General features: G+C 41.0%; 2 protein-coding genes across 8 annotated transcripts; one reads left to right on the top strand and one right to left on the bottom strand.

Moving 5' to 3' along the window:
- Positions 1-2,597: 2,597 nt before the first annotated feature.
- Positions 2,598-22,466, bottom strand: LOC120795857 (RAS guanyl-releasing protein 1-like). 6 transcript variants are annotated; one of them, XM_040138082.1, is made up of 18 exons: positions 22,260-22,466; positions 21,441-21,537; positions 17,592-17,764; positions 12,675-12,780; positions 11,034-11,096; positions 10,815-10,946; positions 10,314-10,467; positions 9,951-10,124; positions 9,007-9,123; positions 8,632-8,907; positions 8,159-8,239; positions 6,363-6,467; positions 6,080-6,189; positions 5,475-5,619; positions 5,263-5,299; positions 4,733-4,852; positions 3,671-3,996; positions 2,598-3,576 (listed from the first exon to the last, which is right to left on the bottom strand). In XM_040138082.1, the coding sequence occupies exons 3-18, from the start codon at positions 17,659-17,661 to the stop codon at positions 3,442-3,444; spliced, it is 2,151 nt and encodes a 716-aa protein (XP_039994016.1). In that variant the 5' UTR covers positions 17,662-17,764; positions 21,441-21,537; positions 22,260-22,466; the 3' UTR covers positions 2,598-3,441. The 6 variants fall into 6 exon arrangements, with proteins under 6 accessions (XP_039994016.1, XP_039994015.1, XP_039994012.1 ...); XM_040138081.1 differs by lacking the exons at positions 21,441-21,537; positions 22,260-22,466 and adding an exon at positions 18,412-19,052 and having other exon boundaries at positions 3,671-3,963; positions 17,592-17,767; XM_040138078.1 differs by lacking the exons at positions 21,441-21,537; positions 22,260-22,466 and adding an exon at positions 18,412-19,046 and having other exon boundaries at positions 17,592-17,767.
- On the top strand, positions 21,842-26,108 carry exd1 (exonuclease 3'-5' domain containing 1). 2 transcript variants are annotated; one of them, XM_040138087.1, is made up of 11 exons: positions 21,842-22,311; positions 22,489-22,557; positions 22,698-22,731; positions 22,809-22,885; positions 23,046-23,119; positions 23,272-23,358; positions 23,494-23,598; positions 23,678-23,758; positions 23,869-24,012; positions 24,166-24,357; positions 25,111-26,108. In XM_040138087.1, the coding sequence occupies exons 1-11, from the start codon at positions 22,182-22,184 to the stop codon at positions 25,729-25,731; spliced, it is 1,614 nt and encodes a 537-aa protein (XP_039994021.1). In that variant the 5' UTR covers positions 21,842-22,181; the 3' UTR covers positions 25,732-26,108. The 2 variants fall into 2 exon arrangements, with proteins under 2 accessions (XP_039994021.1, XP_039994022.1); XM_040138088.1 differs by having other exon boundaries at positions 22,220-22,331.
- Positions 26,109-27,281: the final 1,173 nt, after the last annotated feature.

The following is a 27,281-nucleotide window of genomic DNA, read 5'->3' as shown; positions in this document are numbered from 1 at the left end:
GCATGAGTGAATACTTTACATCAAATGTTATGCTATAATTTGCCAGCTTCGTGATGTACAACTTCGTAGCTACTAAACATACAGCATTAAACATGAAACGAGACTTAGACACTCTAACAATCTGCTCTGCAGCTCAGCTCAAATGTGATCCAACATGCAGCACTTATTTCAGTGCCTTTGCAACATTTAGAACAGGTTTGCTGTTTATTCCACCACCGAAGTTCACCTTGAGGAGCAATAAGAGGGAATGCGAATCAATCAAAATAAATCACTCTGGCAGCTGCACTGGTGAATTGTGTATTAACATAAATCTCACATTACCAAAACAACATGTAACTTGCAAGCTGTGTCCTGTTTCCTCTCTCATTATGTGTATTATTATACACCGATCGGCCACAACGTTAAAACCAGTTACACAGCATGCACAAAACAACCTAAATAAAGAATGTGTTTTGGGCTTTTAAATTCATCATCCTGTGACTGTCGTTATGCTTCATTATCTACAAAATACATGCTTTCCCCGAACCCCGTGTAGAGCCATTACGACAGGAAGAGAGGCTGCATGGTGCTGGTATGCCGGCAAGAGAAATACTATGAAGCCACTTCATTGGATACCCATCTGGTTTATGTATGTGCACAGCTTTATTCTAAGGAATTCAGAGCGTGAAATTTAAACTGATGTTTCTTTGTGGGTACTTTTTCAGTCAATAGTGTTGACCACAAATTCATTACCCTTTTATGAGCTTCAGGCTCGGCCTCGTCTTTCTCTCTTCTGCATTTACCAGGAACTGATAAGTGGATTTAGTCTGTGTTATGAAGCTTAAAAAAAAAAAAAAAAAAAAAACTCTACATGATTGTTAAAGGCCAAAAAGGGACACAGCTAAGCGATGATGTTTTTCCTAGCGAAACTCCTGCACAGCCCTTCTCTCGTAACACTCCTCCACTATTATCAAGGTTAATTAAAAATTTCACCATGGCTTCACACAATTTCCAAGCCACCTCCATAAAGTTTCCATAAAATGTGTGTCTTTCTCTCTTTTCCCTCCTCGCCTCCACTACAGTTTCTCTCGCTGCTCCTCCACAAGGGTCCTTCGGCCATCATTAGAACTCAATGAAGTCAGTTTAATAATCAAGGGAATTAGTGGAGTTGAGTTCGGCTGCGGTGTCGCTCTATCCTACAGGCACCGTGGTCGGAAGCAGCTCTTCTCCGTGTTTGAAATGAGCGTCGCCCGTGTGTGTTAAATTTATTTTGCTCCCGTTGTTTTCTCTGTGTCCCACACTCTGCTTTCAGGGGCACATAATGGGATGTTCCACATCTTTCCCTAATTAGTTTTGGAGTGTGTTCATTAGACTTAGCAGATTTAGTTAACTTATGGGTGTCTCACAATGTCCCACAGTTGTACACCGATGTCTGAGTGATAAATCACCTCCCTGTCTCTCTGCTGTAATTGGACTGACTTTTGAAGTGTCATATTTTACTCTCAGTCTATGGTGGGCTGGCTTGTGAACTGTATCAGTTGACCTACATGTGTCTTTCAATCACCTTCAATCACCTTATGTTTACATTGTCTGTTGGGTTTGTAAATTGATTTTAGACTGACACATTTATCTTTATGATGACTGCCTTAATATGTCAGGGTAAATACATTTCTCCTCTTAAGCATGTGTTACGGTCCTGATGGGAAAGAAGCAGCCTTTGCTTGGGCACAGTCCCTTGAGTTTAGCACATGTTCTCTCTGTCACTTTCTCTCAGCCAGCCATGATAATGGAAATTATTCAGCATTAGTGTGCACGCAGCCGGGTAGACTTGGGGTGTTACTCCCCTGCAGCTGTGTGTCACATTCAAATAGAAGTAAATTAGCTGTCACAAAGGCTGAGCTTGGGAGCTGCTGCTATGCCTGAGAGACGATCCTTTTTCGCTGGCTCTCTGCTCACTGCCCAGCCAGCGTAAGGCAACAAGTCATTACGGCTGCAAGAAATGAACAGGCACAATACAATTTGAGTCAAATGACTTTCTTTATCGGAGGATGAATTACCGCTGTATTAATGCACCGAATCACAGCACCAAGAATATAGCGGTGTGAAATCACCTGGCGATTGCAGCATGGCTCAAGAGTGATCTGAAGGATTGGGTACTTGGTTTGAATTTGTGCTTCCCCAACAGCAGACAGTTGCCCTCTCATTATCGACAGGCCAACATCAACGGTGGAGTTGGACTCATTACCAGCCGCGAAGCCCAAAGGACAGGGCAGATTGGCACAGTATGTGTATTTTTAAAACTTAACCTTAAAAGTGACATCGCTAAAGTTAACCACAACATAATAGGCAAAATGATCTGACTGTAATGTTTTTTGCCCTCCAATTTGACACAGACAGCTACACACTTGGCGAGCAACATTTATAGAGCAAGCACCCTGGAACCTGAAAACTGAAAGTCAATCATTTGTAAGAAGCTGAAGATATATTATGAGGCTTTAGTGACATCCAGTGGTCAAGTAGGGTAACGCAGGCAGTGATTTTATATAGAATGCACACAGTTTATTAAAACAATAAGTGGACAATACTGAGAGAGGATGAACCTTGATTTAACTTAGATGGCACTGTGTATACTTTTTTTATTTACAGTACATTACACACAGTACGAACACATCTATCTTGATTCCTGTTCACAGTACAACACTGCTACAGTGGACCACACAATAATTAAATGACATGGCTGCACAATAAAAGTATCAATATGATGCCAACACACACAAGCTTAAATAATTCAGCTAAAGTACCAGCATACTGTACAAAATGTTCACTTATCTTAGTCTTTATATCAGCTATGTAGTGTTTCAGACAATAAATATTAACAGACACACTGAGAACATCTTGTGCATTGATATGAACAGGGACAATAATACAGAACAACAACAGTTCTGTGTATCTGAGGCCATTCTGATGGTGCTGAACTTTCGTTCAAATATTTAGAAAAATATTTAGCCGCATACATTTTACTGCAGCCCCCGATTTCCATTTTAAGTTTTTATCCTAAATATCTAGGGCCATTAATTGATCAAGAATTGGTCAAACACATTCTGCTATATTTTCCACTCTTAAATACTGCACTCCTTCATTCAACGTTTAATTTTTTTTTTGAACTTCTAAACAGGAAACTTCATTCCAACTTCACCCTTAAAAATGTCCTTAACCTCATTATAGGTGACATACTGATTGGCTTTTTCAACTAGTCCACCATTACAGCATTAAAACACCTCGACTGGCCATGTGCATTGTATCCCACGTGATGCCAAGTTTGCCTGGGTCTCATTATACTGATAAATGACTTGCACTGTTCATGACCAGTAAGTTAAATATGGGATCCAGATTTATGCATGCTGCCATACGGGGGCAGCAGCAATCTCCCTGGAGAAGGTGAAGTATACTGTATGCTTAAGTCTATGACGAGGAGTCCTCCTCCACAGGGTGGAGAGCGTGCCTCTTCAGCAGTGTCTTTAGTATCTCCACCTCCCGCTCTGTCTCTTTCAGCTTCCTACGTAGTGTCTCATTGGCCTTCTGCAGCCTCTGGTTATCCTAGGAAAGACACAGAAGATTTGCATGACACACTGTATCTGTGGTGCATCCAAGTAGTTAGAGGGAAAAATGGAAACTTGGTCCTGACACTCACTGATTCCAGACATTCATAGGTGGGTTTGCTCTCCTCCTCTGGTTCTTTAGGCTTTTGCACAACAGAAGCTCTGTTTTCCCACTTGGCACAGTGTCGCTGTTTTCTCTGGGGCATTGGGCTGGGACAGGAGGTGAGGGTGGGTGCTGCTGGGACTAACAGAGAAGGCTGAAGGCGACTGGGTTCGGGAGCAGCAGAGGATAACTGGGGTCCCTCTGTCTGGGTGCCACTATGGACTGTCTGGGGCCTCGAATGGGAGGTGACTGGGGAGTCTGGGCTCCAGTCTTTGCTGTCATCTGGTGGGTAGGGGAAAGGACATTCTTCTGAACCTGGGGCATGGGGCATCGTAAGTGATTATTTCAAATGAGACAAATGGAAAGTGCAGATTGTTAATTGCGATGTACTTGATTTCCCCTTTTCAGCATTTTAGCACAATCATGTTTTAAAGGAGAATACGTTAATTTTATCTAAGCAATCAGTCACCACAAAATGACTCACTTCATTATGTTTTAAAACACAAGCCAAAAACAACCACATGACAAAACAGCACGTCATAAACACTCATTCGAAGAGGGGCTGTGTTAATATAGCCCCTGTGTTTTTAAGATGTGTCTTGATGTGTCAATCTGCATTAAGTAAAATCGAAAGTGTTTCTGATCTCAATATAGTAGCTTTCTTGCAGCAGGTGGGTGCTTCAGTATTACTGTAAGTGAAACAGTTCCTAATGACAGCTGGAGGGAAATCACCCAGCCTTTAGACCCTGTGCTGTAGAGCTGTTTTCTTTTGCTGTTTTTCTGTGCAGTGTGCCAGGCAGTGATTACAGGAAATAAGAATTCTTAGTTAATCCACACGCAGTATATGTAACAATTCCCAGCCACCAGACAGCACGTCAGAGACTTAGTGATTACTTCCATGTTAGATTCAATGGTAATGGTTGGCATAATCTGTTTGTTGTGACTTTAATGACTAATACTGTGTGTGTGTGTGTGTGTGTGTGTGTGTGTGTGTGTGTGTATATCAGTGGGACTATTTATGCTGCGAACGAACTCCATCCACTCAACCCACCCTCTGAGGTGCCCATGGTGACTGGTGTGGGACTGTCAATGGCGTTGGCCACTTTGGTGCTCTTCTTGCACTCGAACGCCACCTGGTCCTTGCACAGCTTGTGGCAGTTCATCCCGCAGTCTGAGCAGGCCCAAAGAATGCAAAACATTTTCAGAACAGGAACTACCGCAAGTCTAACTTCTACAAACTGACTTCTACTGACTTGTTTGAACTGTTCTGCAAATGTAGTTCTCAGACCTTTTGCATGCTTACTTTCAAGCAAACAAATAGTTCTCTGATCTTTTGAAGGATGGGGGAGGGGGGAAAAACTGTGGTTCTCACTGCAGACTCTTTTTTTTTGACATGTTGCAAAGTTCAGCTCGCACTATGCAATACAGAAAACCACAGGACACCTTCCTAAGATAGCTTCACTTTACCTGCTCCCCACGAGACAGTCTGTGCCTCTCCTCCATATGAAATTTAAGCATGATACTGACATTTGGCCAAAGATAGATATGCCAAGGTTGCACTACATAGAGTGCAATAATTACCTTTGCATCTGTAACCTTGCTTGATGACACCCCATAACTGTGAAGGAGAATATCGAGAAAAGACACTCTTCACATAATTGAATATCAACAAGCAAAAGCAAGACTAAAACCAAAATTAAATATTGTTTGAGTGTTTATAGACATTAACATAGCAGTAAAACAGTCTGTATTTCATCATACACCTTTATCCTTGAATTTGGGTGTTGACTTACAAATCCTGAGCAGTTGTCACAGAAGGTGGGTTTCATGTAAGTGGTCTCCTGGAAGTTGTGGACAAACCCAAGCCCCAGTTTGGAGCAGATGACACTGGCCCGCATGAAATAGGCTGTGATCTCCTCTCTGCTGACGAGGCCTTCCCTGAACAACCCCAACACACACACACACACAATATAATGTGATAGACAAAACAGAGCTCTAAGTGACACAGTATTTATGGAAAATAAACATTTTAACAGACATTTCCAGATCTTAACTTAATACTTTAATGTTTGGTAATTTCAGACCTGATTTATTTATGATTGCACCCACTCTTCGACCATGTACTAAACATTTTATACCACTTTGTCATTCTGTATAATGAAAACATGGTAACATTAACTGTGGTGGATTTCATGTTTAGGTCTAATCAGCATCACGTACCACTCGGCTCGTGTGAGAAATAAAAGAGTGAATATTTAGTGGTGGTGGTAATGGTTATTTCTGCAGCTCCTTTATGTTTCCTGTTGCTACACCCATCACTACAAATACCACTTTTACTTCCTCTCCTCTGAAGTGAAAAATGACCTCGGAGGGAGTGCGTGTCCTGTCGAACACTCACTTTTCTTTGTCAATGACACAGAAGGAAAAAGGAAAACTAGCAGCAATTTTCTCAAAGTCCTCCTGAGAAATGAAACCATTCTCGTCGTGGTCGTAGTTCTTAAACACCGACTGTGAAAGACAAGAGGCAAAAACCATTGTTGCTCGACTGTTAGTGAACAATAGCTGCAAGAGCAGGCTGTCAAAATGGCAGCATGCAGAAAAATAGTTGAAATGATTATTGTTATATAACATCTTTACGGAGTAGCTATGCAGAGGCTACACTTTAAAACGCAAGCACTTACGTCCACCATTCTCTGCACATGCTTGCTGATGGTTCGGGGGTCAGGTTTGGGAGCCACTCCTGATGCCCAGTCCACAACCACTGGAGGTCTAGAGGGGGTGGCTGGCTGATGAAAAATTAATTAGTAATTAAAAAATAAGCCTGACCAGGCAGATAAACATAATGTGTGAGCAATACTATTGCACAAATTCTATGAACGGTGCTCTTCAGAAGCAGAAGCAACACTGTTAACTAGCAAGGCGTCAAATTAGTTTTCAAAAAGCTGAGCAATGCTTAAAAGGACATTTACGCATTTTACATTTTGAAAATACGCTTATTTGCTTTATTGCTGAGACTTAAATGAGAAGATTGATACCAGTCTCATGTCTGTATGGTAAGTATGTAGCCAGCATCTGGTTATCTTAGCTTAGCATAAAGACTGGGAAATGGGGAAACACCTAGTCTGGCTCTGTTCAAATGTAAAAATGACACTTCGCTTTTTACAAGGTTATTTACAAGGGTTTTTAAACTTCAGTTTTTGTATGGATTAAACAAGTTACAGTGAGCTGCAGAGGGGCTGGTAGGTGGATTTTGTTACATTTGGACAGTTATGCTAGCTGTTTCCTCTGTTTTCCAGTCTTTATGCTAAGCTAATTAACCTGGTGGTATTAGCCTTATTGAAGTCTGACAAGAAAATTAATGTATATTTTCCCAAAATATCAAACTATTGCTAAGTATTTACTCTTTTTAATAAATTTAATAAATTTTTGCTTGGTAAAAGGCTGGCTGTTTCACCCTTTGTCCAATCTTTAAGCTAAGCTAACTGGCCGCTGACTGTAGCTTCACATGGAAGGCTGCAGGAATGAGTCCTGAAAGCCAGAAATAAGTTAGCACGTTTTTTTGAATGGGTTTTTGGTTAGATGTCTGAAATAAGGTGCCTGGTTAACCCAAGATCAAGACATTTTTAAGTTTTATTCTACGACATAAATTATGTTAATAAATACCCTAATCTTGATTTTTAAGCTTTTATGTGTCTTTAAAAAAAAAGGAGGTTGCTGGCTAAATGAGAATACAGAGGTTGTTGGAGACATTAAATATCATCATGCTGAATACGAAAACCGATCTTTTGACCAGGCCACCATTACAGCCCTGTTGTGTTTATATTTGCGCTCTTGCAAACTATTACTAACTTCCTAATGGGAACGGCTTTTGTAGAAGAGGTGAGCGTGATAAATCAAATTACAAGTTAGAAGCTTAGTGGTAGTGACACTGAAGTCATGTGACCGTGGTGTAGGTCATTTATAGCCTAACAATAGCTTTTTATTTGTGGAGAGTGTATTTAGGCTTCACAAATGATAAAAGTGGTGTTCGTTTGTGAAGATTATGGAGTGGTACATGATACTAGGTTCCCAGCTGGCCTACAAAAATACCTCATCCCTGCAGCACTCTATTTAGCATACAGTCATGAGACTGGCATCAATCCTGTCATCTAACTCTCAACAAGAAAGTGAATAAGTGTATTTCCCAAAATGTCGAACTACTCCTTTAAGACTTATTTGGCTTTTGTTTTAATAATTTTGAATGCTAGGTAGTTGACAGGCTAACTGTTTCATACTGTTTACCGTCTTTGAGCTAAGCTAATATTGACCGGCTGCTGGCTGTAGGTTCACATTTACCGTACTGACACAAGAGTTAATCTTCTCATCTAACTGTTGACAAGAAAGCGAAAAACCATATTTCCCAAAATGTCAAACTACTGCTCTAAAGCCAGCGGTTGAAGGGGTGTTAACGCATGGTGTCTCTGCCTCCATCACTCACAGGTGCTTTACAGTTCTTGGGTTCCCTGGCGTAAGACAGTTCATAGATCTCATCCTCAGTGTAATAAAGGTCCAAGGACAGCTGAGGAGAAAGAAAGAACATATGTCAGCACATGGCTTGTAAACATAAAGAGAAAGAGCTCTCTGTATCTCTAGATTTCTCCTTGAAACATGTTTTGATTAGGGCAAATTTAGGTCACAGGCTAACTATTCTCTCTTCATGGGCATTCTGTCGTTCAAGTGCGATTAAAGCACTGCACACAGATAACACAACAATACAGCATCTCAACTCACTCTCATTCACACTCAGTTCGTCACCCACACACTCATAGATCATAGACTCTCATCACACCCACACGAGCGCGAACAATCCACACGCTGCAACAAGCCGATTTGCATCTGTGTTCGCTTTCAACTCAATGCAGTGAATCACATGAAGCTACACAACAATTTAAAAGGACTAACTGAAACTACCGTCAACAGATGGACCAGGTCCTTGTTAGCATCCAGCTTGGGTGGGATCTGCTGAAGCTGGATCAGCTCGTTAATGTGGCTGTAGAGTGCCTGGAGCTTCTGGACATTGACCTTATTGTCCTCCACGTAGTCTGACATGGCCTCATTTACTGAAATCAGGTCTTTAAGGTGGACGCCCAGGATGGGGATTTTGAAACCTGTACACCTGTTGTAAGCTTGTCTATAGTTGTCATAGTTTCTGCATGAGGACAGCAGGTCTGTCATCTCGTTCAGTACCTGGGGAGTGAATAGAATTTTTTGTAATGAATAGTAAGAGTGTGTTTTGATCCCTGGCTTTTAAATCATCTGGATGTTATGTGTTTAGTTGTCCTTTACCTTAGTGACCTCACTAGGTACATGTGAGGTGGTGTCTTTCAGTCTGGAGATTGAGCTGTGACAAAGGCCTCCTACCACCGCCATTAGTGTGTTGTAGTTGTGCATATGATGTAGACTCTGGTGGACGCACACATAAAAGCACACATATCAGTCCATCCACGCACACACATATAAACACGCACAATTAAACGTGTTCCAGGTAGCCCTGGTTATATAATTCACAACACTGCTGTTACATAAGCCACTTACATTGCTGGCTGTTCTTACTGCACTTTGATATCTCACTCTTTTTTGGAAGTGCTTTTCCTTCTCATTTCAGTTCCCTAATTCGTGCTGTCTCTGGAGCATTATGGTGTGAAATGTGTTTCCACACCCGTGGGTTTGAGGTTCACAGCAGTGAGCAGCAGCAGACTGGTGCATTAGGGTTACAGTGCAAGAGGTCCTGCAGAGTACAAGCCTGCGTAACGGCTCCCTGAAGCCAGCGCATCACTTTCTCAGCATGCTGCACGCAGCTTCAGATTAAAGTGGTTTTAACAAGCAAGGTCTAATCAGCAACTACACTAACAAGTCATTTCTCTCTTTTCCACTTCCACAAACTCCTCCATGTGTAAGTGTGTTCCACTTGATGACCCCATTAGCTTGCATTCAGTTAATATTTTTCTATTGGTAAAATCTTTGGGTATGCTAAAAGCCTGTAGCAGAGCTCTCGAGAATCATTACCAGCTCTCTGTGAATATGCATTATGTAACAGCCAATTATGTAGCATCTATAGTGTTGTTCAGAGTTTGACAATAGACTGTCATTAGTCAGATTAGTTGTGTGAACAAGCACATAGATCCAAGCGGAGAGGAAGACGTCAAATAAGGTTCCCCTTTTTTTTTCCTTCTGCACAACCAGGAACAGAAATTTTAAGAGTCATAGAGAGGGGCTGGTTTGACCACTACCTGTGCGACGTGGATAAACTTGGTGAAAACCTCAGCTCTCAGCTGAGCAGTTGGCCGACTCAGGACCATCAGCTGAACCCACTGGGAGATGCCATTACACAGGGCAATGGAACGCTCCATCATGGGGATGTCCTTCATGCAGCAGTTTCGAATGTAATTCTGATAGTCGACAAACTGGCACAGAGAGCAGAGAGAGGAGCATAAACTGCTGCACGGAAACTGCGAGGCATTTCCCGTGGGGAGGAAATGCCTTTTTTTTCCCCCCTCATGAAGAAGCATGAAATAAACAAATCATCAATGTGCAAAAGATAACCTTCATAGATTTGAATGCTTTTTTTAGTTGACACGAGCGTGTATACTTACTGATATCCTGCAAAAAGATTTAAACTCCAGGTAGGTGAGATGCTCAGCCAACTCAATGGGCTCGAGATGATCAAAAAGAAGAGAAACCTTCCTCTTTTTACTGCTGTTAGCTTTGATCTTCTGGCTGGCCTTCCAAGACCAGTCCCGTTCATTTCTAGAACACGACATGGCAGCATAACATGAACACATTTACAATCAGCAAAGGTTGCATGACTTCATAAATTGGATAAGCTTTAGACATTGTTGTGTATACCAGCACAGACTCAGACAGACATTGTATATACACAGTACATACATGTACTGTACATGTGACCTCAAACAGTGTGCCTAATAAATAAAGCATTTGATCTACTTTGAACAGCCTCAAAGTTATTGTTCACATTTCAAAGTCTGTATTCTTGATCGTGACTATTTTTCAGTACTTTCCATGACTGAACAAACAACTGAGAGTCATGTAGGCCTAATGTCTCAGTTGCCAGCTGGTCAGAGATTAACACTTACATCCATTTGGTCTCTAGGAGAGAGCAAAGACACTCCTGTCCCTGCTCTCTGATCAGCTCCCGGAACTGCTCCAGGCTGTCTGACAAGCTGTGGTGCAACCGGAACATCATCCAGAATTCCTGGATCCAATGCCTGGAGGTCAGAGACGATACCATGTGACCGATGCAAAAAGCACCATTAACGTTAGACTCTGAGGATGTTTCAGTGTGTTAGACTGACCTGATGAGGTAGCATATCCTCTGGCATTCTGTCGGTTGCTCATTGTCCAGCGCTGTTTTGAATGTAAGGACTTTGGTTAAGGAACTAACGATGTTGACAGATCATTATTATTGACCTGAGTAAAGTGTGGTTTTATTGTCTGAAAGTTAAAGCCAGAATTCACATCAAGAGCCACCAGTGGTTCAAGTTTAGCCACACTTTTGTTTTAGGTGAAAATATCTCGCCAGGAAATCTGCTGATCTTCGACATTGTTCATGACAGGCACAGTATGTGTAAATAAAGGACATGTATTTGATTAGACCACAGTGTCTTTCCCATAAACAACTCATTAATAAAAACTACAGCAACTCAACTAAAAGGCAAACAGAAGTGACATTTGAAAATGTGGGAGGAGGCAACTGCCTGAATCAAAACTCTGATAAGCAGCACAGAATGAATCATTCTGGCATAGAGCAGTAAGCGAATAACAAAATGTAAAAAGAAAATACCAAATCAATGTCCCTTATTCTGTAGAACAACTGTTGAGATTAATGTGCATTGTTGAATAGCAGGACTTGAAAGTTGTTTCAATCAATGTCGTCTGCCCATAAGATCATAAATCACTGCTTTGGTTGCTCTCCCCTCCATTTTGCACATTGACCACAAAAACACTTGCCTGTGATCTTACATACGGTACACGCAAAAGCATTTCCACATTATACAAAGCAGCTTTTATAAATAGACAAACACTATGACTCTCAGTTAGTAGAAACAAGCTTGAAGTGATGCACATAAAAAGGGTAATTGCGTCACGGGAGCAGAATAACTCCCCACACATTCCCGGACCCAGACTGTGATGAGGGCTGTTAATGGCCCCTGTGTCTCTTCCCTGATCCTAACCCACAGACTGAATTTATCTGATGTGTCCTTTTGGGTCTTCGGCTTAGAGCAAGGAGGTTAAAAATAGCAGAGTGCCCATTCGGTGCTGCTCGCTGTGACGTAGTTTTGTGTGAGCAGGGGCCTCTTTAAGCAATAGAGGGTCTATCTGTATATATAGTTGAAGAGGACTTGTATTTGAAAGAGAGAGAGGTAATTAACACCTGAAACCCGAAGGCTGCTCGCCGGGCCAGTAAGCTCCTCTGAGAGGCATTGTGACGCCACTGCTGTTTCCTGAATGGAAGCGTATGACACGACCTACACTCAAGTCACAAGGCACTACAAAAAAAACACATGCTTTTTTTTTCCTAAGTGTGAAGTGGGGAAAATGGAAGAGACAGAATCAAACATTTCAAAAGAGACAAAATACACAACGATGATAGACTCCCTGTCATTGAATGCATGGGATACAGTGCCCAGAGGGAAGGAACTTTACACAGTGCAGCTAAAAATGGTTAAATGACAGAGACGTAAAAGGTCTACAGCAATTGACAACAGGAGTAAACACAAACTGCCACTTGCCTTTACACTTACAACTACAGGCTGCATAGTAAGCCAAGTACAAGTACTGTTGCTGTTGACAACCAAACGAAAGCAGCACGCAGAGAGCCAGTGATCTGATCCCATGTTACATTTGGTGCTCAAAATTTGGCCAGTACACTGTTTGAACCATCTGGCTCTGTTGTGATATCGGTTATAGCTTGATGACGGACTGATAAAGGATATAAAGTCACAAGTTTGTCCAGCAGATCGCTGGAGGAAATGAGCAGGCGGTGCATGGTCAGGGTGATGTTCAACGAGTGGCTGCTTCCACATACACAACCCTCCGAGTCTGCAAGACAAAATGCACACACTTGAGTGTACGATCATTGCAACAAAGTGGAGCGGCATTACAGGACAACATGTCATCCACTTAAAATAAAACTTGCATCACTGACATGGGGTTCCTCCCGGCTACATTTTACCAAACCAGAATCGCTAACATTTTGCATCTGACACACCCCCATATTGATTTTTAGTTGCAATTCAAAGTGCACCCATCATTGGGCCGAATACGGTAATCTGTGAGGCTAAATGGATGTTTGTGGCATGTTCTGTGAACAAATTCTACCAGAAAAATGTGGGAGAAACATGGGAAAACATGTTGAATATCTTACATGTTTGTTTTATTTCCTATCATTTAAATATTTTGACTTTATTAAAATCATAGGAATGAAAATAAGATAACTGCACAAATTAGACTGGGGTTTGAAAAGAGCTACTGTATATCAGCTATAGAGCTGCAACACCAAGCTGATTAATAGATCAGCTAATCAACTAAAAATTATTCATCACTAATTTGAATAATCAATTAATCATTTAAGTCATGTTTTTAAACAAAAATGCACAAACATTTACCATTTCCTGCCTCTCCAAAGTAAATATTTGCTATCTGTGATAGTTAAGTGAATATCAAGACATTTAAATATATGTCTACTTAAGCTCCGGAAAAGTGTGATTGTAACTGTTGGACATTGTATAGATGATAAATTGAAAATATAATAGTAGCTTGATTTAAAAAGTGATTAGTTGCAACCCTAATCAAATAAAAGAAATGCCCATCTTAGTCTTTATTTGGACCAAAAAAGGAAACACATAACAGTCAAAATATGAATGAGTATTTTTATTTTGATATGATGAACAGACTGCCTTTTGTAAATAAATCAGTATCCCAGGATATAGTGTTTCACTGGATCCAGATTGGAAAGAAATTTTAACATTTGATTACAAATTTGACTGGATTTTATTGAATTGAGGACAAGGAAAGACAGATTACAGTATAAACCTCAAGTGTTATCTGTGAAAATATGGTTTGGTTAACCAAGTGAAACAGCGACTGATGCACACACTCTAACGATGTTCATCACAGTATCCACAAACCTGTCTCTTAAGAACTGCCTTATCCTGATTGTGTGAACCTCTGCAGCTTGCTTGTCTCACTAGCTTTTTCGCTTCCTTTCTCCTTATATACTGTGTATCTAACTTCCTCTCTTTGTGACCAGACCACCTTTCCTAATCTATCCTGTCTGACTTTACTATAACTGACATCTTGAGACTCACAGCGAGAGGGAAACTTTCCTTTCAACCAATTTAAAAAAAATAAAAAAAATAAAAATTGGGACTGTGTAAAAAAAATAAAAAAAATAAAACTATTAAATCACATCATAATGCTAGATCTGACCTATAATTGCAGAAAATGCATTTTCCAGACCACTTAAGTGAACCAACACACCACTTATCTTCTGCGGAACTTTAAACCACTGTGACATGCCATGAATTAGTGGCTGACATAAAGGGGGCGACCATTTAATTGTAGCTTTAAAGTTATTATTTATATACCATGGTAAGACATTTTAGGCTGTTTACATCTTCCTCCCACAATGTGTAGAGAATTAACACAGTGTGCTGAAAATGTGAAGAACATTTGTGAATTGTCAAGCTGAGTATCCCTTCAAGCTTTACCAGTATCTTTACACCATCAAGGACAACAGGCGTCTGAGGACCCACTTTTAAACCATATCACCTTGGAAATACCTCAGACGCCATGGCAACATGTTTTCTAATCTTTGTTATCTGTAAGCAACTCACCACTCAGCTGCAGATGACTAATCCAGCCCTCATATCCTGCTTGGGGTGTGTTTCTTTTTGTAAGACACAGCCGCTACCAGATAAATCCAGTGAACTCACCAGTAGTCAATAAGAGAGTAAAAGAGACAAGTGAAACAATGTCTACTATTCAAAATGACATGGCTGGTAAAGTTGCAAAGCTTAGATGCAGTTAAGACATATGCCTGTTTTACTTAAATTATCACTTTTCATGTTTTAGTTCACAGTCTCCTAACAATCAGGTGTGAATCAACCAAAGTCAGAACTATGGCAAATGCACAACAGGAAGTCATGACTCCCCATCAGGTAAACAATTGCTCCATCCTCTTTTTCACAACTTTCCAACCACTAACCCTCCCCACGCAGGGTTAATTGCAGGAGGAAATCCCCTCTGGACTGTCTGTTAGTGACTGGAAAAATTGGGAAAGCTGCCGCCCGCTACACTGGAACTGTACGATACTGTATGGTGATAAAAACCGCAGAGGGCACACTGCGCCTGGCCGACTTTTAAGGTTATCTTAGACATTCATCAGCCACATGCAGGTTTGGTGTGGCTCATGAATGTTTCCTTGTTTTGACAGAGGCCATCAGACTGGCTGGTCCCTTTGTTTTAGAGGACTCCAAGATGATGGTTATCTCTCTGTAAGCTGTGCAAAATTATCCCTAATAATCGGGACCCATTGTAACTTTATGGATAACACTGTTTGTATTCATAGTTTCAAGCAGTGATTCCCTGCCAGGGGTACTTTTGCAGCCTTCAGAGAAACATCCAAAGAAAGTGGAGTAGCTTGACTAATTTGATGAATTAGAAATTATGATGTGATTTTAAAAAATATAGAAACACATAACAACAACAACAACAACAACAACAAAACATGACAAAGAGTGTGCAACAAGTAGTTAACAAGCAAGCAAAGAGGTTGAAATAGCTAAAGGGAATGGATCAATGGTAAAAATAAATTGACAAAAGTATGGATAAATGGTTAAAACAGATGGATAGCTTATTAAAATAGATAGCTAAAAGTAGAGAATAAATAGTTGAGACAGAACAAAATGGCTAAAAGTATTGGGAAAACAGTTAACTTAATGCAATGGATAAATGGTTGAAATAGAGAAAAGTAATGGATAATAGTTGAAAAGTCATGCTTCTGCCATTTCAATTACTAGTAGTACAAATGCAAACTTTGACTGTTCAGTTGTATAAAAAACCTGCACTATTATATCCACTTTTATATCATTAATAGCTAAATGATATCCAGCAGAAAATCAATTAAAAGGACACATTTGGAACATGGCAGGTAGTGCCGGTGAAGGCGTACATGAGTTTATATGAGGGGGCTGTGGCAGTACGTCTGACAAAAAAGGTTGGGAACCACTGCCAGGGGCGAGGGCTTTCTGTCAGGCTTTCTGCCAATAGAGGACTAACTGTAAAAATCTATTACATTGCAGCTTCTTGATTTACATACTGTTTGATGTCTTGCAGATTTAAGAGATGATAACTGACAAAAATGAAAAACTATTTGACAGAAATTAAATGCAACTCGTACAAAAAATACAACAAACTATATATGAATGAGGTTGACACCGGGCATTTTCAGAGCGTGTAGTGCAGCCCAGTGCAGTGTTGTCTCCAGAGAATGATGATGTCAACAGCTATTGATCCACACCTCACGGTGCTCTGCATTTCAAAGGCTGGTCAGCATCTGAGGACCGCTGTTCGGGGAGCTGACCTTTTGGCTCGGCCAGGCTTGAAGCCGCCATCAGGTAATCCTTCAAATAGCGCTTACGTGCACTCTCACATTTGAAAAGGTGGCAGGACTCGCAGACCCTTAGGGGTTCGCCTGTGATGTGGGCCAGGAGGAGCCGGACTGAGCTCCATTTTATCAGGAGAGGCCATGCAAGGAAAACCCCAGTCATAACGCACTGTACTGACAGATAAAATCTGGAGCATGTGTGTATAATCTCATATTTTGCATAGTGACACTGAAATTACTTTTTAAAAGGAAGTGTTCACAGCACCGTATGATGTGGTATTATGGAGTTCCTTAACTCTTCTTCCGATTAATCCTGTTTCTTTCGTGAATCTGAAATTAGCGGCAGGCTGTCGATACTGCCCAGTTCTACCTCTCTACAGATAAATGTAGTTATGGGATGTCATTTTATGTGCAGCCCATTGTAACACCTCTCCGTTGCTCTTGCTCCATTTGCGTAACCAGGCAACAGCAATTTGAAAGCTTGTCTCTTCAGAGACGCAATCACCATAACTCTGAGAGCACTTCAGACAACTTGATGAAGCCAATGATCTTTGCTTGATTGGTCCAGCTACAGCCTACTTAATCACTGCTGTGCTTTTTTCCATTTAAAACCATTACATTAATCTTGCATCCAGTTAAATGTTAATATTAATACCTTATTTGACAAATACAGTGCAGCTTACAATTGCAGACACTTTAACAATCATCAAGGACTTCTTTTTTTCCTTTACATTTTACAATCCCACAAAGCAAAATCACAGTATCAGACATTGGCAAGCATCAATGGGAGTGGTTTCATCTTCAAAATATAGAATCCTACATTAAAAACAAAAACAAATGTGGCTGTAGTAAAACAATCTGTTTTACTTTCAAATGCAAAACAACACCCTCCCCTTGTGTAGAAGCCTGCCCAAACTTGTAAGAGATTTGCAGCAAAATACCAGGAAAAGTTGTGGGAAAAACAGAGACTTCTTAGTAACTGCAACAGCATGTGATCACACATGAAGCACAGGTTCCACTGTTTGGGCTTATAATCTTACTTTTTCTGAATGATAGAGACAAGAACGGCAGAACAGCGCAAGTCTATCTTAAAACAACAAAAAAGGAGAAAAAAAAAAAGACCATAGAGGTGCAAGATTGCAAAGTATTGCATCAGTACAAACATCTCTGCTGTACACTTCACAGCAGTATTCTACCCTGTCAAACTCAACACTAGTGCCAAGGCAGGTCAGCATGGACTTACCGAAGGACTGCAGACAGGCCTGGATCAGCTCCTCCCAGCTCGCCCCTTTGGTGAGGTGTCCCAGGGACATCGTGGTTTTACCCGGGGCGGTCTGGGCCGGGCTGGGTTTGTGGAACCTGTGAGGACGGCCTGGAGGAGAAACTCTAGACCTGGAGCTGCATCTTGGAGTCACTCTACTTGAGACACAGCAACACAAGACCAGTGAGGGGGAGGAGGGACGGGATGGCTTGCTGTACTGAAAGTGTGTTTCTCTGTTTGCATAGGAGGATGTATAGTGTGTGTATTTGTGTGTCAAACCATAATGTTATGAGACCACAGATTATTACGCATATGAAGTGAATTGTATAATTTATAAAGAAAGAATTAGAGCTATTGTTTGAATTTAAGAGCCCCCCCTCCCCACCTCCGGGAATTTGCTATTCATTGTTCTCATTTCCTTCCTTTAACTTAGGGAAATGCCAGTTGACTGCGGACATCCAGTTTAAACTGTTGAGTGACCAGTAAACAAAAAAAAAAGAATTTGCTCTTAGCACATGCAGTTTAAGTGTAGCAGGTCAGAAAGGGACAACAACTGAGGTTAAAGAGCCTGTGAACCTATGAAGCTTTCGTGCGTAAAACACTTGGACAGCGTCAAGTCAGTTTTAGGCACCGTTTTGGCAACAAGTGAAGACACCTGTTTATTTGCAGCTAGATATAGTCATAGGAACAACTCTGACGACTGAAACGATCAAGTTACTGCTGAACAAGTCCGCACGTTTCGCCGAAGCCAGCCCTGAAACTCTCCAGTAAAAAAAGGCCGAGAGACGCTGATATGACTTACGCATCGTCCTTGCCCTTCTCCTCCGACGATACACTTTCGTTTCGGTTGTGTTCTTTCGACTGATATCCCATGGCGAGGTACTGGGCGACGAGCGGCTGAACTAGGCTGTCCATCTGTGTTCTCCTCGATGGGAGCATGTCACCGCTCTGCTGGGCTCGGTGCGCCTCCGCGGTCTCAGCAGCATTGTGCTGACTCGTCAATGAACGTTACACAATTGAGATTCGCCCAGCTTGTCCGTGAGTGGGCGGCCGTGCTGCCGGGCTCGTCACTCGCGCGGAGCGGGCTCAGTGCCTCGCCAGCCGCTGCTACTCGGCGTCCGAAAGTCGTGTTCTTTAAATGTTTTATGCTTTGCAACTTTAATCAAAGGTGTCTCTCTCTCGAGGGGAGGATCCAAGAAAAAAAAGCGAGGCAGTTGATACATGTAACTGTCATCTCACTCATTTGAGACTGTGATAGCGATTATTAATTTGATCCGTTTCAGTCAAATTCCAGTGCCCACACCTGCATCAAATCATATTCAGAAAAAACAAAATCTCACTAGATTCACACAAAACCAGGGTCCAGTTCTCTTGGGGGGGGGGGTGTCCTTGACATAAATACAATTTGGAAAATCTGAGATGTGCCCCCCTCTTGCAGTTTACTACAACTTTTTGTTTGTTCAGGCTGCAGCACAGGAAAGGGTGGCCCTTCCTCTAAAGATAACAGTGGTTGTAGGTTCCATTATGACTTATATTGTATGGAGGGTAACATTATTGCCCCATACTGTAGGTGGTCCAAAGAAGATGTTTCCTGAAGTCTTCGACTGCTTTATGGAGTCTGCAGAGTCTTATCGCACTCATTGGGGTGGAGGACTGAGCTCTGTGATAAGGCTGTCTGTATTATGTCGACCACATGCCAAAGAAAAACAACAGGTTGGTTAATATTGGATTTGTTAAACACCCAAGGGACCGGATTTAAGTGGTTTTAAACCAGAGTGATTTAGTCAAAATGACCAGGACTTAAAAACTAATTTTGGTATTATGAATGACACTCACACAGCAGTCAGTTTTTAAATCGCACTCCTACTGAAATGAAATCATTTAGATGTTTTCTTATTCTTAAATTGAATACCCCCCCCTACAGACACCTTCTTACTTTACAAGGAGTGCTATATATATATATATAATGTATATATATATATATACACACATACACACACACACACACACATACATATACATTACATACATGAATCTATAAACATGAATATATATCTATATCTATCTATCTATCTATCTATATCTATATATCTATATATATATATCAAACACACACACACACACACACGCATATATACATAATGTGAACCCCATAACAAATGATATAACAAGAAATGCAAATAATCTTTGACCATAAAACATCTAATCTAAACAAAAAGGAATAAATTAGCTCTGGAGCTTTGCATTTGCCCTTTTTCACTTGACTTTAACTGAGCATAAACTCAGGAGGAGAAATACACACCATATGACAAAGTATATAAGGTGCATACAGTCTGCCATAAAATCTGAGACAGCTCTGCGCTTCCTGTACCCCAGAGCGTCCTCCCTTTGATTAGGTGCCTCCCTGTGTGCTGTCCACAGATGAACAGTAGCTTGAATTCATGTGTTTCCACCGGCAGAGTGGAGACATGAGAACCTGTGTACTAACAGCTGGCTACTTCTGATAAGAAAGCTTATCTGGACCCTTTTCTGCTGCTATCAGACCAGAAAGCTATGCCTTAAGCCTGCCCCCCTGTGGTTAAATGCACATTTAAATCTGATTTTTTTTTTTTTCTTTTGTCATGTCGTTACGCCCAGTAATGCTGACTGAAATGCAGTGCTTGAATAAAAATAAATTAAAATGGCCACGTTTTGCATGAATTTTCAAGGAATGAGTGATGCAGCATACCTTACTGTTTGGGGTTTGTGTTACAGTATTCGTGACCAGAGCCTCTTTGTGAGTCTCCACCCAACCTTTAACCAACAACACACAAAATCCTGATAAGGAAAATTGAAAGGTGAATTCTTAGACAAAGGACATGTGTTTCTACTAAAGGAGAAGCAGTGCTTCTGAAATTATGATTAATATGAATCATATTTGGATCATACTGCTACATTTTCTGATAATTATGGTCTGTGATCGATCCCATGCAAAGTTAGAAATGTAAATGTTTCCTTTGGAAGTTAAAAATGTTTTTTAACTGAATGAGGCAAACAAACTAGTGTCAAATGTGTAAAAGATAATAGTTATGGGTCTAATTTTTTTCATAGAGTCAGCCTTCTCTGTGTGCAATTTTATTTTATTGGAGGACAGTTAAAAAGTTTGGATAACAGAAATAATATTGTTTTGTTCACTACTTTTGACAATTTTTTTAGAAAACTGTATGCATAAGCTTCAAATTGTTATTTTTAGTCACATTCGATACAAGTATTTCCCATTTCCAATACAAAGGTTGAAATATCAATAGTGTTTCCTCTGCATACCTGGATAAATAATATTTAAGATGATCAGGTAGCAGCTCGGGCATCAGCCCTGTGGTCAGAGGTTGCTGCAAAATATGCTGCATGGCCAATTAGTAGTCAGCCAGTCACCGCTGCAGTCGGCAGGATGCTGATTTATGCCTCTATGGTCAACATAAAGACGCCAGTGAAGGATGTCTTGCCACAGACCAACACACTGCACTGACATCAGAACATTCACGTACACAGACACACCTGAAAAACACACACACACACACACACACACACACACACACACACACACACACACACACACACACACACACACTTTGTAGTTTGGATTAAAGTTAATGGACCCTTTTCCTTTTCTTCAAAAGAGTGACAGACTTGGGACCAACAGCATTTGGCTCAGTACTTGAGCTGCGGTCACCCCCTGGTGGATATTTTAAGTTATCTACTGACCACCCGGGAAATATACTGGCCCCGTGTAGTTACTGTGAATTAGCTACAGGGTTAAAATGTTGCATTCTCTGTAGTCAATACTTATCGTACAAGCTCTGTCTGTCTCCTGTTGTTGTTGTTGTTGTTCGACCGCCGAGCGGAAATTTCTAAAAGCGGTTCTTGGAGCAAACCTGAGAGCAGCAACCTCCTGTAGAACCACAATGTTTGAGCCACTCTGTAAATCTTCTTTTGAATTTATCTACTTATTTGACAACATCTTCACTTTTAACTTGATGTCCTGATTTTCACCGGCTACCACATATACTGTATTTGTTGAACTGGCCCTATCATCCAAATAAAATAAAAATAAAAACCTGATGACAGTTGCGGATTACCTTCAAATGGTATTTAAACATGAAACGCCTCATACTTTACCGCCTCTTTTTTTACTCCACTGTGAAGCGGAAATTTCAAATTATTCAAAGAGCAGCTTTACACAAATCATCAAAATATGCTGATATGTAGTTTGTGGAGCGAAAAGTATATAATATCATAAATAAATTTATATTTTAACCTTAGATAGGCCCACTGCCCTTTATTGGGCTTATTTGGTCGTGTTAGCCAGGGTCTAAGAAGTGGAGAGTGGAAATAACTGGGGTTTTTGAACTCAACATTGAATTCCTTAATTTGCTTTACAATGAAGCTAACGCTGTGATGACGAGTAGTTAAGCTAACTAGCTAAATGGCAAATTGTAAATCCAGCTAGTCGTAACGGAAATATTGAAATATAAAAGTTTCACTGTTTTTTTTTTTTTTTTTAACTACTTGAAACGACTCTTGCATGATTTTAAAATGGTTGAGGGAGACGTCCAGTTCATGAATGTCCTCAAGGGAAAACGCATCAAACTGACCCTCAAGACTTCATCTTACCTTGGCGTCGTCCAACGCATCAATCCCAACAAGACGTTGATTTTGGCTGACGGTTGGATAAATGTTTATCATGTTTGGTTTTTTTTCAGTTAGTAATTTGCATTATCTCAACATTGTTGAGGAGTTAATAATTGTTCCTCTCAAAAGGCATTTGCTGCATGTAGGCCAAAAACATTTCACGGTTCTTAGCTAAAGTAAGCGTAACGTTAATTTTGGTGTATTGTTTCAGTGGTCAGTGGTAGTAATGGCTGCAAATTTCCTGGCTCGAAAATGTTCTTTGGGCATGAGATTCTCAAGGGTGAGTAAACTCATGTCAAGTGATGGCTTAGAAAAAACAGGCTGGGCTGAATACTTACAAGAAAACAAACAAACAACAACAAATAAACAGTTTTTATATCTGACATGACGTGACGTTTTTCTGTATAATTAAATCAACAGTGGAATTTTCCAATGAAGCAAACAGTGATAGCCGGTAAGTCAGCAACGGACCATGTGTCACTATTGGTGACAGGGCACTGACCCTAAACTAACATGCAATGTGTTTCACAGAAATGTTCGTGACCACAGACTTGAAGACCACTTGAATGTGGAAAGGTTTCAGCCATACAGGAAGACAATAACAATGGGTGAGTTACATTTTTTTTTTTTTTTTTTTTTTTTTTAAGCCTGAGGACATTCTCTGTAGTTTTTATTTGATTTCCCCAAAGCTAAATTTAAACTAACACCTACAAATTCACGTCTTTCAAAAATCATTCATCACGTTTGAGAGGATCTTGCTTTTTGCAGATCACGATGAAGACGAAGAGGAATATATCAACTTTGTCGTCATCGATGAGTTTCATGAGAAGTTTGGGCCTGCTGTGAGTTTCTTTTCTATTGCATAAATCACTTAAATGCTTTGGACATACATTTATCACTATGCAAATTTATATGGACGGTAAATAATGCTGGAGACGTGTGTACTGAGACCTGTTGTCTTAAAAACTCTATATCTTGAGTTGCCATCCTTTAGGTGATGCACATCAAGAGGCAGCACGTGATTGGTGTGGGAGCTGCTGACGTCGAGGTATTTAAGCACGGGAGGCTGTGTTGGCTGCAGGTGAGAAGTCCTGTGAAACACACATCTACGTTAAATGCTTGCTTTGTTGATTTCTTCCTTCTGACCCTCCTGTCTTCCATCTTCCCTTCCTTTCTTCTTTAAAACAATAACTTTGGCTCATTTTCGTTTTTGTAGATTGCCACTAAAAACAAGGTATACCTGTTTGATATTCTGTTACTTGGAGCCCGGGCCTTTAAGAATGGTCTTTCCATGATCCTGGAAAATAAGCACATATTAAAGGTAAGCAGTGTAGATACCACGTTCAGTCACAGTGATGATTACTATCGTGACATCTATGTTGATTTTACTTTTGGTACAGGTGATTCATGACTGCCGAGCCATTGCTGGGTGTCTGATTGCTCAGTTTGGAGTAAAGCTAACCAACGTCTTTGACACACAGGTAAACACAGATGTACAGTAGGCTACATGTTTCAGAAGTCAACATGACTCGTGGCTTATGTCTCACTTACAGTTCATGTTTTTCTTGTGTTTTCTTCTGCATGTGCTAAGGTGGCGGATGTCATGTGCTTCTACTCAGAGACAGGTGGGTCCCTTCCCGACAGAGTCAGTACTCTCCCGGAGGTGGTGAGTCTCCATCTGAAGGTGCCCTCCTCCCAGCTCTTATCGCTTCAGATGAAGTCACGGCTCACCAAGGTACAGCGCGCACACACACACACACACACACACACATACACACATACACTCTCACACACATATCTAGACATCCTCGTGGCACAGCAGGAAATGTGTTTTTACCGTATAGTTGTATCTGTATGTTCTGTAATCACAGGTGTGTGTTTTTTACAGGAGGAAAAGGAGCTGTGGTACAAGCGTCCATGTCCTGTTACCCTGCTGAAGGTGATGGCTCTGTCAGTGATCCACCTGCAGCCTCTCAGACTGGTTCTGCTGGATACTCTGATGACAGACTACATGGCCTTGGTGGATTCATACCTTAACAGCGGCTACTATGAACCTGATGTATTGGAGCATGTCAGCATGGTGAGTAATTCACAAATGGGCAGTTTATCTTATATATTTTCTCTGAACTTTCTAGTCACCATGTACACTCCGTGACCAATCAAGTAAAAGAAAAGCAGTATCTCTGTATCTAAACAGGCTTCTGATTGCTTGCCTGTTACAGTGGTTTATTAAAAGAGCTTAGAGCTAAACATCTTTTCCCTTCTTCCTGGGTAGTTAACTATTCCAACATTGGATAACACTTGAAATTATTACCACGTCGCAACAAATAATGAAAATGAAGATCAATGCGCTTGAAGTTTTTTTTTAAGTGAATATTTCACACAATACCTGATGATGCATGAACAATAGCCGCATAAAAGCTGGTAGGACATCACATGCAAAGTGTAAAATAGCTTGGCCAACAAAAAAATTTATTATTATTTTTTTTTGTTTATTTACATTTTCAGCCCTATCAGGTGAAGCAAAATGTTTGTTTCAAACACTGCATTTCTGTACAGTCAGTGGAGTGTCTTTTTTTTTTTTTTTTTTTTTTACTCACCAATATTTTTGACATGTATTGAAACTGCTTCAGTTGGTTCATTGCTTTAATTAAAAACAACTTGCTAAAGCTTATTAAGTGCACAGATATTTGGCTAGCACCTCCAATATCAAATTTCAATGTTATGCAGTGCCTGAATTGATGACCAAGTACCATCTGTTTTCCAATACACAGTAATCCAAAAGCATCCAGGTTAGTAGGTAAACCTCCTGTCTACCTGTTTCCATCCACAGGAGAGTGTGTGGGAGTTGCCCAGAGAGCTCAGGCAGCTGCAGCAAATGCATCATGAGCGCCAGGAGTGGGCTGCTAACCACTACCCTGTCACAGAGCAGGGTCTGCTGGATCGCTTCAACCCCAGAGCTACCCCACCTGTAGCAGAAGGGGATAGTCAGTCACAGGCAACTGCAACTGTGGAATCACCTTCATCAGCACAACTGGATCCTGTCTTTTACCAAACACCCACAAGCCCTCCAAAGGTCACCACTGTTTCTACCGTGGAAGACCCGCCAGCTCAGGCTCCAGTCGCAGACTTTGGGAAACAAATGCCCCCTGTCAGTCCCCTGCCTGTAGGTTTAGGCAGAGGGCGTACAGAGGTACTGATGGACACAATAGGTAGAGGAAGGCCCTTTGGGAAAGTGCAGTCAACCCTATATGTCTTACCTGCCATAGGAAGAGGCTTTCTTCTCCAGATGCCACCTGCCCAGATCCCCAGAGAGAGCACTGGGGACATGAAAAGTCCAAGCAGGATGGAGACGACTCCTTCATGCCCCAGCCTCACACCCTCGCAGAAAGCGACTCCCCAGCCTGACATCAGTGCTGCTGATCTGCCCAAGGACACTTCTGGCCTGAGATGAGACCTTTCTACACCGATTCTCCAGTCCCTTTCATCCTCACTGAGGCAGTGATTTAGTCGTCATGTTGTGATTATTATTTTTTTCTTTTAGAATGACCAGTAGATGGCAGTAAATATCCTGTGTAGTGCAAAGGTTTGTTTGATACCAGCTGTTTGTAAAAAATCATTTATGTTTGAAAAAAGAAGAGCAAAAGATGTCATGTGTGCAGACATTGCATGCCAGTTTATTTAAAATATTTTTGTATTGGAACCCCTTTATTTACCTTTACTTGTATTGTTTTTATAATAATTTTGCCTGTAAACCCTTCTTTTTTATATATTTTTTTGGTTTTTGATTGAGGGGTAATTGATTGCACTCTTAACAGTAACATCTACATAATAAACATAATATTGTTAGATAAAAAAGGAAAACTTGAAGTGTTTATAATTGATTATTTTTATCATACTTGATGTTTTCTGATAGTACATAACAGTGCTTCAAAGTGCCAAGAAAATGGCTTTGGCCAGCGGAACAGACTACAACCAAAAACAGCACCACATGCCCATTAAAGCATAATGTGCTAAGCTTAGTGTGATTGATTACCCGTACAGCTTGGCTTCTGTGTTTCAGTTAATTGATTGTGAAAAGCAGAGGCAGGCATTGATGGATCTGCTGTTAATTGAGCAAAAACATTGCTAGCTGACACTTCTTTTGATTACTAGTGGCCAAAAAAAAAAAAAAAAAAAAACCATTAGACTTGGCACCAGCTGAACACTGACACTGACTCTCTGCTGCTTCAGTCATCGCTGCTGTTCAGATGTACATGATCACAGGTGGCCAGCACCTGTCATGTCCTACAAAAGCAGATCTTATCCATGTAATTTGCTGCTTGAGGTGCCATGCAGACTTTGCAGAGTGGCACTGCTCAGTCATTTTTGCCTGGATCATCAGAGGCTGGTGCCTGGGATCAAAACAAGGCATGGGCACAACAGCAGGGCATTGCTGCAGCCTGCAGCGCAAATGGCCCCCCTCCCCATATTAATCACATCTTATTGCTATGGTTATCTACATGCAGAGGCTTGGGCCCTTTCCAGAGCTTTCTAATTGAAAGCATGAAACAGATAAAGTAGGATTTTAATTAACTGGGAGGGAGCCCGGCACAAAGCCTCGCATCTCTCTTAGCAACCAGCTCCTCCTCAGCTTCTGCTAAACACAAGCAGGGTGGATCCTACCCATATGCCTCCTTTAACCCTTTGAAACGCTGTTGTTGCTCAATCTGTATGTGGGTGGGTTCAGCAGGGAACAAAAGGTTTAACACATCATCTTAAAGCTGATTCACTTGATGTTAGCTTTGCAGCACTACAAAATTTAAGCTTGTTTTATATATCTGCATCACTCAACAGTGAAGCTGTGGTTGTAGTTGGGGGGGGGGGGGGTGTCAGGGGGTTCAGGTCTCTGTGGGGCTGTGGAGGACAGGCTCCTGTCATTGAAAACCAGATTGGGGCTCTTATTTTAGAGGACCTTGCATTTCCTCTCCGTCACAATAATGCCTTATGTGCACCACTTCCTGT

This window comes from Xiphias gladius, chromosome 10, assembly GCF_016859285.1.
Source record: "Xiphias gladius isolate SHS-SW01 ecotype Sanya breed wild chromosome 10, ASM1685928v1, whole genome shotgun sequence".
NCBI classification, from domain to species: Eukaryota; Metazoa; Chordata; class Actinopteri; order Istiophoriformes; family Xiphiidae; genus Xiphias; species Xiphias gladius.
The sequence above is the reverse complement of the archived record's forward strand: the minus strand, read 5'-3'. Positions and strand labels throughout refer to the sequence as shown.